A 17,349-nucleotide genomic window follows, 5' to 3' on the forward strand; every position below is an offset into this window, starting at 1 on the left:
CTTTGGAGTGTGCTGCAAACTTAAGCCTGGGTCAGGGCAGAGATGCCAGGTTGTGCCAGAGGCTGTGCCTGCCTTGAGCCCTGCAGGAATCATTGCCAGTCCCCAAGGTCCAGTACCCAACACGCCCAGCTTGGCCACACGCCCTGGAACCCATGCAAGGGAGTGGGGTGGCAAGGAGCCATAACCCACAGTATGTGGAGCCAGGTACTGGCCTCCCAGTTGCTTCTGGGTGCAATTCAAAGTGCTGATGACATTCCGTGAGGCTCGGGAGGGACGAGCCCACCACACTCTTCCTCTTCTCAGCTTGCAGATACAGTCAAGTATTTGCCTCACTGAATGGGACTTTCTCAGATATCTCCACACTTTTCCCCATATTCCATTATGCACAGGGACCATTTCCTGTCAAAATTTGTAAAGTCATTGTCTAATCCTTTTAAGCATGTGCATAACTATGCATGTCTCCCATACACCAGTGGGACCACTCACATAAAGTTACACATGTGCACAGGCCATTGCAGAATTGGGACCCTGGATTGTAAACTCCCTGGGACAGTGACTGTCTCCTTTATCTGTCTGTATAATGCCTTGTACAATGGCAACCTGATCCTTGTCTAGATTTCCTACAAAATACTGTAATAAATCACACTATTTGTTTTGTTATTATTTCTGGCAGTGTGGTGGATCATTGTCTTGTGTGCCCATTGCACACTACATACATGTGCTTATTTACAACACGTTTTTGCTGAATGGTCTGCATAAAGTATAATCATTAAAGCAATAACACAGATTAATAAGACCTATCCAACCTCCTATTATCTGTCTCCCCTCACAACCAATATTCAGATCCATCTAGCCTCTCTCTAAATCACCCAGCAATTCACATCCAGCCAATCACTTTATTACCACATCCCAGAGATTCAATTTTCCTTTCACCCTTTCTGCTATTCAGATTTACCAAACTTCCCCATTCCCAGTGATTTTGTTCAAGCAAACATCTTAATAATTCTCCACCACACAGCAATTCAGATCCATGAAATTTCTCAGTAAACATCACCACCACCAAAGACACAGATCATAGCCATCATAACTCTCTATAACTTCCAATCATTTTTGTGGCTGCTGCTGCTGCTTGGGGCAACTTATCCAGCCATACTGTCTATAAAAAGTGTTATTGCTTGTATCTCTTGGAAATTTTCTTTCTTAATTACCTTCCAGGACAGGATCCTGTTCTTGGAATTTCTCACTTTCACTCTTTATCACTAAGGATATTGATCTATAAACAGGAATTTGGTTTCTTAAGAGTTTTGTTTTCTGCTGCCTTCTCCCCCACCTGCAGCCACCCGGCTGACTTATACCCAGATAATCTGGTTTTTGGCTTCTGTGTCTGGGTGCTCTAACCTGCAGCTACAATCTCGAGAGTGGGTGACACTGTAGTGGGTGTTATATAATCCAGGTAGAATCTCACAAACTACATCATTGCAACTTCAGAAGCATCTGAGAATCAGGGTAAGACAAACTGTCCAAGAACACATGAGTCTCCCAGAACATTCCTGTGGCTGACTATAGCTCCCTTTGAGGTGGTGTTACCACAGAAATGGGATGGTACCTTTTTCTCTCAGCACTGAGAGGAACATAACTCCAAGATTAGTTCCATCAGGAACCTAGAGCTCCATGGATCTACTGGCAACGGATCTACCTTACATTCATAGATGTTAAGGCCAGGACAAACCATTATGATTATCTATTTTGAGGAAACAGTAACAACCTCACCCAGCAATTCCAGCATCAAGCCCATGACTTTTGTTTGACCTATAGCATATCTTTTAGAAAGATACCTTGTCTAGATTTAAAGACTTTAGGTGAAGGAGACTCTACCACATCCATAGGTAAGCTGTTCTAATGGCTAATTACTTTCAACCAAAATATGTACCTCATTTTCAGTCTGACTTGATTTAGCTGCAGCTTTGTCATTGGATCTCATTAGGCCTTTGTCCGTTAGATTACAGAATTATTATCAGAAATCTGCTCATACCTTCTCTTGGATAAACTAAATAAATAGAACTTCTTAAATCTCTCACTATCAGGCACATTTTCCAGACTTCCCTGTTTTACCCTGGTGGCGTAAAGATTGATATGGAAAGGAAAAAAAGTGATGAAAGAAATAGGATAACAGAAAGAAACAGAAAGATTAAAGTGCAGATAAAGACAGTATAATAGAAGAGTTAATTAAAAATAGGGATTAATTCAACTAAGAAGAGAAGCAAAAGAACTTTATTATTAATTATATATTATTTATTAAGCACTGACAATGTATTTTGTGCTCTATAAAACACAAATGTCAGCTCTGAAGAGGTGTCATTCTATAGGACAAAAACAGAAAAGTCAACATGCATTGGGGATCCCAGAGTAGAGGAGGCAATAATAGGGATTTTTTTTTTTATCTTAACTCATCTGTGGATGAATTGTGCCTGAAGAGGGACTTGAACACAGGAAGGAAAGTAGCTTGTCAAACTAGGCTGAGGAAGACTTTCCAAGTATATGGATCAGTTTGGAAAAGACGCAAAGACTAGAATAAGAGTAGAAGATGAAGCAGGCATCAAGGCTAGCATCACCAGTAGAGTGGAGGAAAGGGGATGCAATCAGAGATTCCTTAAAGAAATATTTTTAAGAGAAAACTCAAAAAGCCAGTTAGTAATATGTTAAGGTAGAGAGATCCAGCATCTTGGAACTAGAGGGCAGCTCACCAGGACATGTCTCCCAATAGAAAGCAGTGGTCTAATGGGTAACTATAAAAACTTTCCATTTTCCCTAGCCACAATGGGCATTGGCATTGACTTCCATAGCCTCAAACTCGGATCCATCAAAGTGGATTGTAGCTGCAGGCAACAAAACCCAGTTCAGAATACATCCCAAAAAATGCATCCCCCACAATTTCATTATGGTCTCAGCAGGGGCTGCTGTAAAGACCTGTATCACAGGCATGTCATAAGAGTTAGAGAATATGTTTGAGGACCCTCATCTCCTTATTAAATAACAATTTGTCACACCTGAACATGTCTGAGACTCATCTGGCCGTAGCCTCTCCCATTCCTAATCAGTTCTTACCTTATTTGGATTATATTGGCATATATTAGCAAAATTGATAAGATACTATTGTGATGGGAGACAGACATCCATAATCATAACAGCACCTTCCTCCTATTGTTACTGTATTACAATTATTTTTAAGCTAAGAATATTTTACAAACAATTACAAGAAAACAGTTACTTTGGTTCTCTTGTTAGGAAAGTTCAGGCATCTGCATAGTAGAAAAAGGAGAGTTCTCTACACAAACTGAGCAACCGGAGTTCTGAAGCCAGACTTTATGAGAAAAGAAACAAAGGAAAAAACAAAATATGTGGGCCAGATAATTATATACATTAGATAATTGTAAAGTTTTAACAGTTCTAATGAAGGGCTCTGGTGAGTCTTGTTTTATCCCTGCTAAAGCACACCATTTATCATGCACATGATACTAAATATTGACACTCAATGCAAAGTGGCAGACATATTCTGGCAATGTCTAATTCCAGGCCACAACCAGCACCAAGCCGTCAGTTTCCTCTACTTTCCCATCTTCAAAGCTGCAGGTCACAATCTAGTCTCACTTCCCCTACAAACTAAGAATTCTGAGATCTGACATGACAAATGGCTGTGCTACCATTATAAGTGTCAAAATCTTTGCAGGAGTCACCAAATTCCATTAGAACAGTCCATAAATGAAACTGAAGTCGTGACCTTGCTAAAAGATAGAACCTCTCCCAGAAATAAGCTTCCCAAGACTGTGGTCACACTGGTGTTCAACAAAATTCTTGGAAAAGAGTTTACACTTACATTAATCCAATGGAAAGAAAGAACCCTGCTGGGACACTTGAAACTTTAACAGCTTTTAAAAAAATATCATGTGCCCATGAAAGTCCTATAAATTAAAATCCTCTGTTTATCTACAAGACATATACTCCATGGATAATGAAGAATAATCTTCCCATCCCATGCCTCAATCCTGATTTACACAGACCACCTCTTGCGGTGAAAGGAAGTGCAATTTATGTGGCCCCATCAGTTTCTGCTAGGACAACCAACAAAGGGGCCTTGCCATAGGCAACTGTGATAATGCTAGTGTCTGTCCAGTGGGAACAAGACAGACACACCAAGTAGCTGATGCAGCCAGTTATGGCCTAACTTCTCCCTTTTGCCCACTTGGGCACCTGCAAACACCTTCAAGTGCCCTTAAAAAATCTGGGACCAATGGGTTTTGTTAATACAAATTTTAGCATTTGTGTGTGCGCTGGTGTCAGAATAATGAAAAGATGTGCACAGGCATTTAGCAAGGATATTTAGCAAGTGTTTGCATCTGTAAATTGCAGACACATGTAAGTGCATATGTACTTTTGCATATGCACATGCAGAGGCTAGGTAAGTGCCCAACTGGAAATTTACCTTAAAAGGGTTTGAAAGAAATGTTTGAAACTGATTTATGATGGATGCTACAGGCCACTGTAATACTCACAAAGTGACAGATTTGCAATTCTTGTGTTATTTTTTGTAATATTTACAGACTTTTCAAACATGTCAGAAGATTGGAGGTGATTTTATTAGGAAACGATCCCACATTATTGTCCCTGCCTAACTATCCTCTAGACAAGGTGGGGTCTGCACACATTAGGTATTGAGAATTCAGGGCTCAAAACAACATTTACAAAGGAATCAAGAGTCTGGCAGATGTAAAATATCCCCTCAAACAGAGTGAATTTGTTACAAGTGTTTCCCTTTCTTCCCCAGCTCCCATGCCTAACTTAATTTTTCTCTTTATTAACTTAAAGAAAGTGAGAGTGTATTTGCTCCCATATTTTCCTCAGGTACATCTGTAAAGGTCTCTATCTCTCGCTTTATTAGCTAAAATGAGAAAGCAAAAGCTCGCGGCGGATTCGACAGGCTTCAGAGTCCAGCGATTCCATTTGCTCATATTCTTCCTCTGGTTGCTCCATCTGTCCTGTTGCTGGGGAAGACCACACATCTAGCCCATGTTCAAGAGAGATGTTATGGAGCACACAGCAGGCCAGAATGATGTGGCTAGACTTCTCTGGAGAATACTGCAGGGTGCCTTTGGATCCATCCAGGCAACGGAACCGGGATCGAATGGTCCTGAATGTCTGCTCAATGACACTGTGAGTGGCAGAATGTGCCATGTTATAACGGTACTCTGCGGTGGTCTCAGGGATATGCAGAGGGGTCATCAGCCATGTGCGGAGAAAAAAGGAGCTGTCACCTATCAAAGGAAAAAATGAGAGAGCTCACAAACTAGTAGCAACAGCAAAGATTTCTGCTCTTTATCCTCAACCTGGGGAGACTAAATTTGGGCACCTGTTTGTAGCCAGTTTCCTTGCACCATAGGTACAGACTGACTTCATTGACTATCAACACAGAGTATGGGAGAATCCAGGTAAGAGTGACAAGTATTTAATTAGATTTGCAAATGAGACCAACAAGGAGAAAAATCAAGATATTCCATTTCACAAGACTAAATTCTGTAAAAATGTGGGAGGGAGTTTTAGGAGAGTCCAATTAATACACATAGGCAATGAAATTCAGACATTTGGACCAGACCCAAGTGTAGAATACAAGGTTTGTGCGATTCAATCTAGAAAAAAACAGGGTAATGAGGACAAGGACAAAGCAGAAGAGTGGATGTATACAACCTCACTAATCATACTGTATGAAACGCAGGGCAGGAAATCACTGCTCTTCCAGTCCTATGTGAGCCAAGAAGAGCCTACCTTGACTCTCAGATCCCAGGATGAGTTTGCATGACTGCAGTTAGAAAAAGTATTTTCACTTGTAAACTGTCAGCTGGCTTGGAGTCAGAGAGGTGATAACAATGGAACCCCATGGAGGGCATTTTTACAAAGTTACTGTGTGAGTAGAACCACATTTGAAACCCTTTCTCACATACATTTTCCATGGAACATGGTCCTAAATCACTTTTATCTGGTATTTACATTTTGGCAGATGTGCATTTATATAGATTTTGTAAGATGTTAGAAATAATTAATGTCTTATTTGCCAGTGGGACCAAGAATGACTTGTATGAAACCTATTTGGTTGTTTGTATTAAAAAAGCAAATATGTCAGGCATTTTCACACCAGCAGTCTGTTTTGCTGCCTTTGAGTCACTCAAAAAGCAGCCAAAGTGCAACAGACTCTTAGAGGAGACAATAACTGGAATTAACTTACCAAGTAGCCAGCCATCTTTGTGCAATCCAGCTTCAAATTGGCTATTAAGAGCTGCCTGCTGCAGCACAGTGCCGTCCTGCAGGCTGCCTGGCCAGTGCGTCTCTGCACTCAGCAGTGCTCCTCTAGCATCACACACCATTAGGCAGTTTAAAGAATGAAGACCCTTTCGATTCACATAGGATAGGTCCTCGGCATTGGGTGCTTTGATTGCCACATGGGTGCAGTCAATCACCCCTAGCACTCCAGGCATCCCTGCCAGCCCATAGAAGTCATCCTTCAGACTCTGCACAGAGGCTTCATCCTCTGGAAAATGAATGAATTGTGAGGCTCTCTCCACCAGTGCTTCAGTAACATTGGCAACACAGCGGCTCATGGAGGCCTGGCTGATGCCAATGGCATCCCCCATGCGAGTCTGGAAGGAGCCAGAAGTGTAAAAACCTAATGCAGCAAGAATCTGTGTCTCTGGACTGATGGCTCTGGACCGCTGTGTAGGGCGAGAGAGGCTGGCTCCCAGCAGATCCACTAGATAGTAAATGAATTGTCGGGGGAAGCCATACATGGACACCAGGTACTCATCGGTGACATCCTCCAGCTTGAAGCGATCTAGCATTCGGTGTCCTCGGCCATAGAGCAAGAGGTCACAATCAAGAATCGCTATAGGAACAGCCATAGCCAAAGCCTGGGTGAGTTCTTGGAGCAGTTCTTGTTGCAGATCTTTTCCCAATGCTGTCACCTGCGTTGAAGTGAATTGAACGAAGACTCAGAACTCAGTTTAAGAAGTTCAGCCTTTCAGCCCTATTGCCAGCTTCATTCTGCCCAGGTTACATAAGAGCAGAGTAAGAAACACACACCTCAGAGAAATTCGTAAAGATAATCTCTCTGTTTTTAAAAAGTAAAAATTGTTTTTTGGTTTTTTTTTAATGTTGGGATCAATTCTAGTGGCAGATGAAAGATGCCCAGGAAATTGGAACAGTCAGTTCACAGTATGTGCGCAACACAGTGTGAGCTTCCCTACAGACCCATCAGTGTCTCAACCCTTAACAGAAGGGACTATCTGCAGGAATGAGAAGGGAGTTCAATCTCCTTCGGTCTTCTGCTGCAAATGCCAAAAATGGGGCTAGAAGTGGCAGTAGTTTCTGCCAAATTCTTAGTGGAAAGTTGTTAAAATCACAACAAACTAATATCATATACATAGTACAATTTTCAGTCACTACCAGGTTAGGCCATATTCAGGCTAGCAATCTGAAACTACATAATCCACATGCAACTACCTTATTTCTGCTCTGTCACTGAACTAGTTAAGCAAGTTGGATGAGTTTGTTGCTTCTTTCTGAGCTAGTTCACTTGTGCATAACCTAAACTGGTTGTATCAGGCATGCAGTTTATGTGGATTATCAGAACAACAAAATCCAAGAGCTGCTATCACCAGAAATTTGGGAGAAATAAAGCCTGCCCTTCAAATTCAAAGTCACAAGTCTCAGAGTGTGATCCTATGGGTGTGTATGTGGGAGTCCCCTTTGACTATGCCAGATCAAATCAGAAGCTACAGTGGAAACATTAAACACTAGCTAAATTCAAATAGATTTATGTATATGACACATGGGCAGCAAGATGAACTTCACTGTTGGATAGCACAAGGATTTCCAAAGAGACCAATGGCAAATGTAGTTGATATTCTATCATATATACCCAGGGCTTTAAAACATACCCACTAGCCAGAGACCAACATGAAAGTTAAAGGTCCTCTGGAAGTGCTGAGGCAGACCCTGATGAGAAACGCAGTGCATCACACACACATTCCTGTGGACTTACTGCATGCAGAAGCAGCACAAGCAACAGGAAGAGTCCATCCTCCACAGCTGATGGAGAGGGGAAAGGAGAAAACTATCTCCTGTCCTTTGCCCCATCTTGGAACATGGGAATTGCCAGACCCACTCAGACCAATAGTCCATCTAGTCTGCTATCCTATCTGGCCAGTTTCAGATAGTTTCAGAGAACTCTGTTAAGACTCCCATAATGGGAGAACTAAACACTACCATGCCCACTAAGGAAGTTTCTTCCGGGCTTTAGTCAGTTAGTGATTACTTTAATGTCCTGAAGCATGAATTCATTTTTACTTTACCTGATGTGTTCTCAATATGGACATGAATACACAAATTAACTGTGAAACAGCTAAGATGCCTTCCTTTGGGTGGGAGGAGGAAGTGAGCAGATTCCACTCAGGGCTCAACTATAATAATATCCATGTTAGTGTAAAACATGACTCTGTCTTTTAGTGTAGCTGGAACCTAATTTATTTTAACCATGTCTCGAAAACTTGCTTCAGTTTAACTCTGTCCAAAAGCATGACACAGTTCAGTGCCATGGATAGGGTCCATTTATGTTAGAAGACAAAACTGTGGTTTTAACAGTTAGGGAACTAACGTGTTAGAACCAGGTCCCTTGATATGGATAATGTTGTGGTGTAGTTAATCCCTCTAGCAGCTGCCTCCAGAGGCCCCTCATGTTACCAGGGGATTGGTGGATGGATAAAATACAGAGGGCCGGGGAATGAGGGGGTAGATGGGGAGGGGAGGGTGAGCTAGATGAGGAGGGCAGAGAGAGGGCCAGAGATAAGGGGGAAGATGAGGAGGGACAGAGTAGATGAAGAGGGCAGTGAGAGGGCGGGGGGGGGGGGGAGATGGGGAGGGCTAGACAGAGGGCTGGGGGAGGTGGGGAGGACAGGGAGAGGGCCGGGGATGAGGAGGGCAGGGAAAGGACGATGGGATGAGGGGGGAGACGGGGAGGGCAGGGAGGGGGCCGAGGGATGAGGGGGGAGATGGGGAGGGGAGAGCCGGAGGGGGGGGGGAGATGGGGACAGCAGGGAGAGGGCCGAGGGATGAGGGGGTGATGGGGAGGGGAGAGCCGGAGGGGGGCGGGGGAGATGGGGAGGACAGGGGATGAGGGGGTAGATGGGGAGGGGAGAGCCAGGGGGGATGGAGGGGAGGGCGGAGTCGGAGGGGGGGGCAGGGGAGATGGGGGGCAGGGGATGAGGATGGGGAGGGCAGGGAGGGAGAGCAGGAGGGGGGGCGGCGGAGATGGGGAGAGCAGGGAGGGGGCCGAGGGGGAGATGGGGAGGGGAGAGCCGGAGGGGGGGCGGGGGAGATGGGGAGGGCAGGGGATGAGGATGGGGTGGGCGGGGAGGGGAGAGCTAGATGGGGGGCGGGGAGATGGGGAGGGGGGAGATGGGAGTGGGACGGGACGGGGGACTATTAGTGGGGGAGGGACCCTCCTCAGCTGGGCTAAGAATAGGGGGCGAACCTCCCCAAGCTCCGCCACCCTCGCCTGGCCCGGCCCGGGATTTACTCTGTCAGGCGCGCGGAGCCAGTGCCCGGATCTTCTCCCGCGAGTCCCGCCGCCCCGCACAGCGCGGGGGCTGCCCGTTCCCAGCAGCAGATTCCCCACGAAACCGGGCTTCCCTCACTCCCGGGCCGGAGCCTCCCAGGCCGCGCCCCCCTCACCTGCCAGCACCTGCCGCAGCGCCCCGGCCCAGCCGGGAGCGGGGAGGGGCCGTCCCGGCTTCGTGCGGAAAGTGCCGCGGCGGATGCGCAGGCTGCGCCCCTCCCCCGGCCGGAGCAGATGAAAACAAACAGCGGCGGCGGCGGCGAGGGGGAGCCCGGGGTCCTAGGAGAGCAGGACACCCCGCAGCCCGGGGCGCGGACACCAGGGACCGCCGGCCCGGACAGTGGGGTCCCAGGGCACTGAGATCCCCCCAGACCCTTGGGCGTGTAGCGCCCCGCAGCAGGGTCCCGACTTTCCCTGGGCACGGCTGGGCCCGAGAGCCGGGGACCCTCGCTGGGCGGGTATCGGCCACAGGCACCAGCGCTCCCCGGGCTAAAAGGCTGAGGCCGGGAGCTGGGACCAAGAGCCCCCAGACTGAGCCCCTCCCCGGGCCGGGGACCGAGGCTGGCTCTGCTCACTGGCGGTGAGGGGGCCCTGGGCGCAGGCGCTCCGCGGTGAGATCGGGACGGAGACTTCACGGGCCCGGCTGCGAGGAGACTTCTGGAGCCCTGAACCTAGAGCTGGACCCTGAAGAGAGACCTTGGGCTGGGCATCGAGACTGGGACCAAACCCTACCAGCTCTGGCCGAGAAGACACCCCAGAAGATTCCACTGGCTAAGAACTGAGGAGATCCGGAAACCGAGACACCACCTAGCCCCCTGGCCCAACAAGAAGACTAGTGAGGATCCCTGAGGTCTAGATGGGTTTGGTCATGCAGAGAGACTAGGCTCAGCTAGCCTCGGTCCCCCGGCATGAGACCCAGAGCAATCACCTCTGCCTCCTCCCTGCAGGTACGGTGCAAATGGAGGAAAGTACAAATGGTAGACCCTGTGGCCCACACTCCCGCTGCACCCAGTCTGTGTGGCATTTCTGACTGGAGTGTCTGTCCTGAGCTTGGCATTCCATGTACTGCAGCTGATGGGAGGGATCATGGTGTGGGACCTCAGACTAACTCTTGGATGGGGATGGAGGGAGAACAAGGTCTCCTTCAGCTCATGAAGATTTTGATTCAGAATTTTCTTTATTAGTGTTACAAGTAAATCTTCATGTGTTTTAAAATAATTTTACAGATGAATCTTTATGTACTTACAATTTAAAGTGATGAAAAGACTTCAGAGCATAAAGACTTTAGCATAAAGCCCAACTGATTTAAATCAATAGTCTAGCCTTCAGACAGCACCATATAGTTGCGGTATGGGATAGCACTTCCATTCTTAAATCTCTTTTCAGTTGCTTATTAACATTCTTAAAATGTGTGTTGTTTGGGGTGAAACTTATGCTTGGTCACTCCAGAAGTGACGTTTTTGGTAAGTTTGTTAACTCAGTGGCAGCTGAACAGATTTATCTGGTGGAGAAACTGTCAGATGCTTTTTGTTTACTAGAATGATTAACTTGCCAGAGCCTGAATGTTGACACTGCAATCAAAGAGCCCCTTAGCAGTGTGATCCTGAGTCAGGTGATATGGGCCAGCTAAGGAAGTTTAATTCAGTGTAGACATATGCTCAGAGGTCTGGGAGATCAAGTTTTTGGGCCAGGTTTATATAACTAAGAGTTCAGGGCTTTTATGTGGGATGAGAGCTGTTCAGGGCTCCCTTTCTGCAGTGATAACCCTTCTTGCCTCTTCTGTATCCCTTTAAGATGTCAGCTAGTCACATAGTATAACAAACTTGAATAGTGGTATTGCAAGTGTAAATGCTGGAGAGCCGAACTGAGTTCCAGTTGTAGGACAGTGCTGGCTAAGAGTGCAAGAGTTTGTAAAGAGGCCTACTTATCTTTTATTTCTTACCCATTTAGCTATAGTAATTCTCATTATACACCAGGCTTTAAAACTCCTTTTCTGTCTACTTTCTTTACATGAGCCTCAACCATAAATGAGGCTTTATTCTGCAAAATGTGACCCATGCAGTTCAACAGTGCTGCCTGTGGACACCCCTTCTACATTAACATGCAGCCACCTTACACACAGACTACAGGTATCAGCATTCAACCAGGCTGCTCAAATCAAAATCTAGTGTAGTATGCTGGGACATACTGTATAGTTTCTGTGGGAAGGCTGCTGCAATCTGTTCCATTACAAACATTGGGTGCAGCAGTCAGGCTCTTGTCAGGTTGCCAACATAGCCCTTGGTCGAACAGAGTTTAGGCAACTCTGACATATATATGAAAAAGTGTTTAGATGCCAAACTAGTGTGTAGGTCCTAATATTGTTTTAACTCTACCCATCTTGTTAGTGCCCTCATAAGAAAGGGCACAGCTTTAGCTAGAGAACCAGGGCGTGGAGCTTGTCCTTTGAACACCTGCTTTTGACATCCATTGTTTGGAGGCAAGGAGAAAAAGACTTGAATTACCACAACTGCATGAACATAGATATTGCAAGGAGGGGCAGACAAGCTATTCACAGGTAAAAGCATCTGATATAAACACTAGTTATATAATTGCTGCACATGTTGGGTTAAAAGACATTAAGGGCAGGTCTACGCTTAACATGCTGCATTGGTGCAGCTGGACCGATCCAGCGCTTAAGTGAAGACACTCCTACGCCGACGGCAGAGCTTCTCCTGTCAATGTAGTTAATCCACCTCCGTGAGAAGCTCTGCCCCCTACATATCGCTGTCTACACTGGGGGTTAGGTCGTTACAACTACATTGCTCAGGGGGTGTCTATTTGTCACACCCCTGAGCAAGGTAGTTACACTGATATAAGTCTATAGTGTAGTCCTGGCCTAAGTTACTTGATTGGCAGGGGACTACCTGGCTCTTAGGATTTGTAGTTGAATTGGAACCTTTCATTTGTAGGTCTCAGGTTCAAGTGTGGCTCAGATTAGTAGTGACCAAAAGGTACTACTATCTGTTGGCTGTTCAGTAGCCTGAGTGAAATTAATTGGTGGTCTCACTCCTAGCACAATAGCTAACCGTATTGCAAAACCTATCATAATAGGCACTTAACTGGGAGGCCTTGTGGGCATTTGAAATAAAGGGGTCAAAACTGAAAGGGCATGGTGGAGCCAACCTTCCTTTCCACTTTTAGAGTGGTTCCCTTCAGGTCCGGTTAGGCACTTTGATGGTAGCCAGTGTGAGGAAGCAAGGTAAATTCTGTGACTAAACAGATGACTTCTGTCTCTAGAGCTTTCTCTCTGGCTCTTTTTACCAGCAGGGAAATTCATTTTAGAAATGGAACAGAGTTACTCATCTTTGTATAACAAAGCCTCAGCAGGCATGAGCTAATGGTCAGGTGTTCCCATACACGTGTGGAGACATGATAATCATCAAATGACATGCTTTAGACTTGCCAGGACCCAAGTTCTGGGATCAGTGTTTCCCCTGAAGTTAGTCCCCTAACATGGAGCATTGTCCTCTGCTCCTTGCTCCACTTTTGGTGCTGGTGACATCAACTGTTGCCAAGAGAACAGGATCCTGCACTCGGTACTTGGCAAGTAAGTAAAGGAGGAATGGCTTTTCAAGTGTTTTGTGAGTGACACGCACACATTGTGAATAACTTGGAATCTTAATTAGGATTCTTTCTGTGAGGTTTACTGCTTATTATTAAGGTAGATGAAAAGGGGCATCTGCTGGAGCAAGAGGCTATCGTGAATTTGATAGTATCCTTTTTGAAACTAATAACTGCAAAATAGTAAAAACAAGGAAGTGCTTTATTTACATGGTGTTGTGAAGGCATATGGCAGTTTTATTACTAGAGCCCCTTACAATAATCCCTCAGGCAGGATGAACTAAAAAGTAAGAAGTCAAGGGAGCTGAATTAGATTAGATGTGGGGAGCTAGATAGACATAAATTATTGTTGTGTGGAACAGAATGAAAATGTGTGAAATCTACAACAGACCATTTCAGAAAATGTGAAATTGGATGGGAGCTAATTAAATTTAGTTAACTATCAGTGCCGGTGGGGTGGGGGGCAGTTTAATTAATGCTGAAATATCTCTCAATTTAAACCTAGTAATTCAAAGTATTTGCTGTGAGGCATAATCTAAGTGTCAGTTGCACAAATGAGTTTGTTTTAAAGACATTTGACATTGGAAAAATAAAGTGAAGAGTTTGCAGCAAAGTTTAGAGAACAGTTGGACTTTATATCTGAAAATCTGAATATTTTAAGAGGCTCCAATTCAACCAGCTCTGAGCCATGAATCCCTGGCCCTGTAGGTCAGTGGAGCTGCTGATTCACTGCTAAGAAAAATTCAGAGACCTGCTTTCCTCTTTCAGTTAATAGAGTACTGAAAAGAATTTGAGTGACCAAATATGATCACACATTCATGGATACCATGCTTGCATACCGTATAGATGCTGTGTTGCTGGGACTTACGGCTTTGTTTACAGAAAGTTTTACCAGCTACATAGTTCTAGTTATACTGGCATAAATCCTGTGTGGACATTTATTCCAGTATAAGGGTGGGGTTTGTTTGTCCCCTTCCCCCCCCCTCCCCCCCCCAGTTTAGCTTAAAACACTTCCTAAGCTAAACCAAAAAGACTCTCTTCTACTGGAATAAGAGTGTCTACACAAGCAGAATAATCATATCTGTTTAGGTTCTTTCTCAGCGTAGGCATGGCCTGACTCTATATACTGTAATGGCTAGATGTTTGGGATGATCACACAGTGTTACTCTTGTTGGCAGGTGGGCTTAGCAGGTTCCATATATAACTGTCAGTTCTGTCCTTTCACAGGTAACAATGACACTACACCTCAACCCAAACTGGGCAAAGGAATTGGCCTCTACTTTGCTCTTAACCATCCTCAGAAGATGATATTTGAGACTGAGTCTCAGGTTAAGAAAACAACAAAATAAATAGATTAACATTCAATTTTCAAACACCCATGTAATATACAGGGGCTGGTAGTGATTCCTGTGTTAGGTTACCCAGCACTTTCTATTACAAAGGATTATTGGGACCTTTTTCTAGAAGCTCATTGTTTCCAGTAGATCTTTGATATTTGGCTACACAAGTGCCTTTTTCCCATGAGATTCTATTCAGATTTGGCTGAGCTATAAAGTATTAAAAATTGCCACTTCCTTTCTCTCTCTTGTGTTCTTTAGGAACATTTTGCATGTTAAAAATCATAACATGTTCTGAGGCCAGGGTCACACTGCTGTTGTAGCAATAGCGTACACTGCAGTGATACACCCGTTTTAGTGTCAGAAGGTTCCCTCCCTCCCCAGCAGGGGTTCTTTGTTATGAAAGCTATCAAACAGGGGTACTTCCCAACTCAAAAGTATTTCACAAGAGCCCCTCATTTCACTCTGCCTTCAAGACCAATCTGTCTACTTTCTCTTGGTTATTTATAAAGGAGCTTCTCATCTTAATAATCTGAGTGTCACCATCCTTCTTGCTGAGCAAAGACTTCCTACACAAAGCCAATTTACACCGCTCTTTAATTGGCCAGATAGGTCACTCTTGAGTTATGCTGAGCATTCCTGTTCCCTCCCCCAGGGCCTTTTTGTGGTGTTTCTGAAGCACTCCCAGTTCCTACCAGAACAAGAGAGTTGTGTAAATGAGGACAGGGCTTTGGTAATCATTGATTCCTGTATCAATCTCACGTCTAGGGGCCAGAAAGGATTTGGCTCAGATGCCAGGTTTCCTTTCACGTCCTCTCTTGCACTACAGGGACTGGGTTCCAAGCCCAGCCTGACTGGGTCAGGGGAATTGAGTCTAGTTCTTCTAGTAGTGGAGTTAGTGATTTCTGACAAGATAGGTCACTTCTCTCAAGTTAATGCAACTGATTTACACCAATTGTTTTCATATTAGCTCATTGAGTATTATAAGAACAGTGCCAGTCTCGAGGGGCAATATGAATACAAATCTGACCTTCCTTTTCCTCTCTGATCATTCAGTAGACAGTTCTCTTCCCTCTACACTGCAGATTAAGGTCTGTAGCTGTACTGCGGTAGGCATACCCATGCTAGCTTTAATCTAGTTCACACAGGTAACAGTGAAGATGTGGCATGGGCTTCAGTGTGGGCTAGTGCCCGAGTACAAGACCACTGGGGACCCTGGATACATACTCAAGTTGCTAGTCCACACTGGGGTCCATGCCACAATGTCTTCAATGCTAATATTGCCTGTTCTAGCTAGTTTTAAGCTTGACAGGTATGCCTACCCACACTACAACTACACCTTAAATTGCAAGGTAGGCTTCTATTAAGTCAGTGCTGATCTGCTACCCCAACATGGGGCAGTGTAGTACTGTACTGCTGAAGTGGCCTCTTTTCAATTGGTGTTTGCAGAGCACTAACTAAAATACATGCTTACTATCATTATTCAGTTGAGATGTAAGATGAAGGTTCTGGCCACTTTTGGTCATTAAGATCATACAGCACTTCCTGTGTGAGCAGAATGGTTATCCTCTGTGCCCTAATCAAACTTTAATTTGTGTTATGACATTCTTTTCCCCCAGGTAGTTTCAATCAGATAATATTCTTCTGGTGCTACATTTTTGTGCAGTGTTGCTGTGTGCTCTGAAACTGCCCATGCCTCCCACCCCAGCAGTGGCTGCATTTCAGTGATTACCAAGGTGGTCCATAAATATTATTTGTATGATAAGCTCTTTCTGGATAAGAGGAGCTTCAGAAATGCAAAGATATTTTACAGCAGTCATACTTTGCACTTTTTCAGAGTTCTAAGCCCAAAGCAGTTTTTAAACCTCTTCCGCTCTGGTGTGGCATTTGTACAGCCCATCACACAAGGATTTGTGGGGTTCTCACCTCTACTTGGTAAAATATATCCTACAGTTAGTTGTAGCTAAACCTGCAATCCAGAGAACATTACTAATAAAGCGATGGAAGCCATGATCAGCGTCAGCCTAAGCAAGGGGCTAGTAGTGTAGCCAGACTCCATTTTCTCCAGAGGCAGAGCTACTATTACCTATTATGTATGACTTCAGTACCCGCTAATAATGGAGCGGAGACATTTGCGGCTCCAGGATCCTAGTACCAACAGGCCTGGCTTGTTATCTCAGTGCTATGAATTTCAACAGCTTAAGTGGCCTGTGATCTGAAATCTAGACTATCACAATTGATCACCTTCTATATAGGACCAGGAATACTTTCTTCAATAATCTGACTGAAAAATCAAAAAGGGCTTGTAACTGTTCTAGTTTTAACCCTCCTTTACATTCCTTTTCTTCCTAGTCCTCTTTGTATTGACCCCATCTGTTAGTCACATGATTTTAACCCCCCCAATGAGTCCTGTATGTCAGACCTCTGGCAGGCAGTGGCCTTTGATGCTTATGAGTTCTTAAGGTGGTTTCTAATAGCCTGTGAAGGTGAATACTTATCGCCAATGCAGCTTGGTGGGGGTGTGGCAGGTTGAGTTCTTCCCAGGTATTCTTCTTTTTCCACTGCTGCTCTACCCAGTGATGGTCTAGCCTTTCAGAGACTCAGCCCTCTGGCCGGGTCAGTCTTTCAAGTCTACCCCTTTCAGAGTGTATACATAAAGAGCCTAGTAACAGGGAGGCTTTCAGGATCAAGTGAGGGATTCAGGCCTTCCTCCTTGAGTCAGGGTCTCATAGAAGGGTCTGGACTATCTTC

The 17,349-nt window shown here is 45.0% G+C and overlaps 2 protein-coding genes across 17 annotated transcripts in view; one reads left to right on the plus strand and one right to left on the minus strand.

Annotated features, from left to right (window-relative positions):
- Positions 1 to 4,612: 4,612 nt before the first annotated feature.
- Positions 4,613 to 9,874, minus strand: HARBI1 (harbinger transposase derived 1). 6 transcript variants are annotated; one of them, XM_043548360.1, is made up of 3 exons: positions 9,779 to 9,874; positions 6,275 to 7,007; positions 4,613 to 5,309 (listed from the first exon to the last, which is right to left on the minus strand). In XM_043548360.1, exons 2-3 carry the CDS (start codon positions 6,942 to 6,944, stop codon positions 4,933 to 4,935), a joined length of 1,047 nt encoding a protein of 348 aa, XP_043404295.1. In that variant the 5' UTR covers positions 6,945 to 7,007; positions 9,779 to 9,874; the 3' UTR covers positions 4,613 to 4,932. The 6 variants fall into 6 exon arrangements, with proteins under 6 accessions (XP_043404295.1, XP_037756115.1, XP_043404296.1 ...); XM_037900187.1 differs by having other exon boundaries at positions 9,775 to 9,873; XM_043548361.1 differs by having other exon boundaries at positions 6,275 to 7,086; positions 9,775 to 9,856.
- A 591-nt stretch (positions 9,875 to 10,465) lies between these two features.
- ATG13 (autophagy related 13) overlaps positions 10,466 to 17,349 on the plus strand; it is a 49,555-nt gene continuing 42,671 nt past the window's right edge. For all 11 annotated transcript variants that reach the window (XM_037900183.2, XM_037900181.2, XM_043548355.1 and 8 more), the window contains exon 1: positions 10,466 to 10,605. The gene's annotated coding sequence lies outside the window, so the exon portion shown is untranslated. The remainder of the gene's footprint in view (positions 10,606 to 17,349) is intronic.

This window comes from Chelonia mydas, chromosome 6 (assembly GCF_015237465.2).
Source record: "Chelonia mydas isolate rCheMyd1 chromosome 6, rCheMyd1.pri.v2, whole genome shotgun sequence".
NCBI lineage: Eukaryota > Metazoa > Chordata > Testudines > Cheloniidae > Chelonia > Chelonia mydas.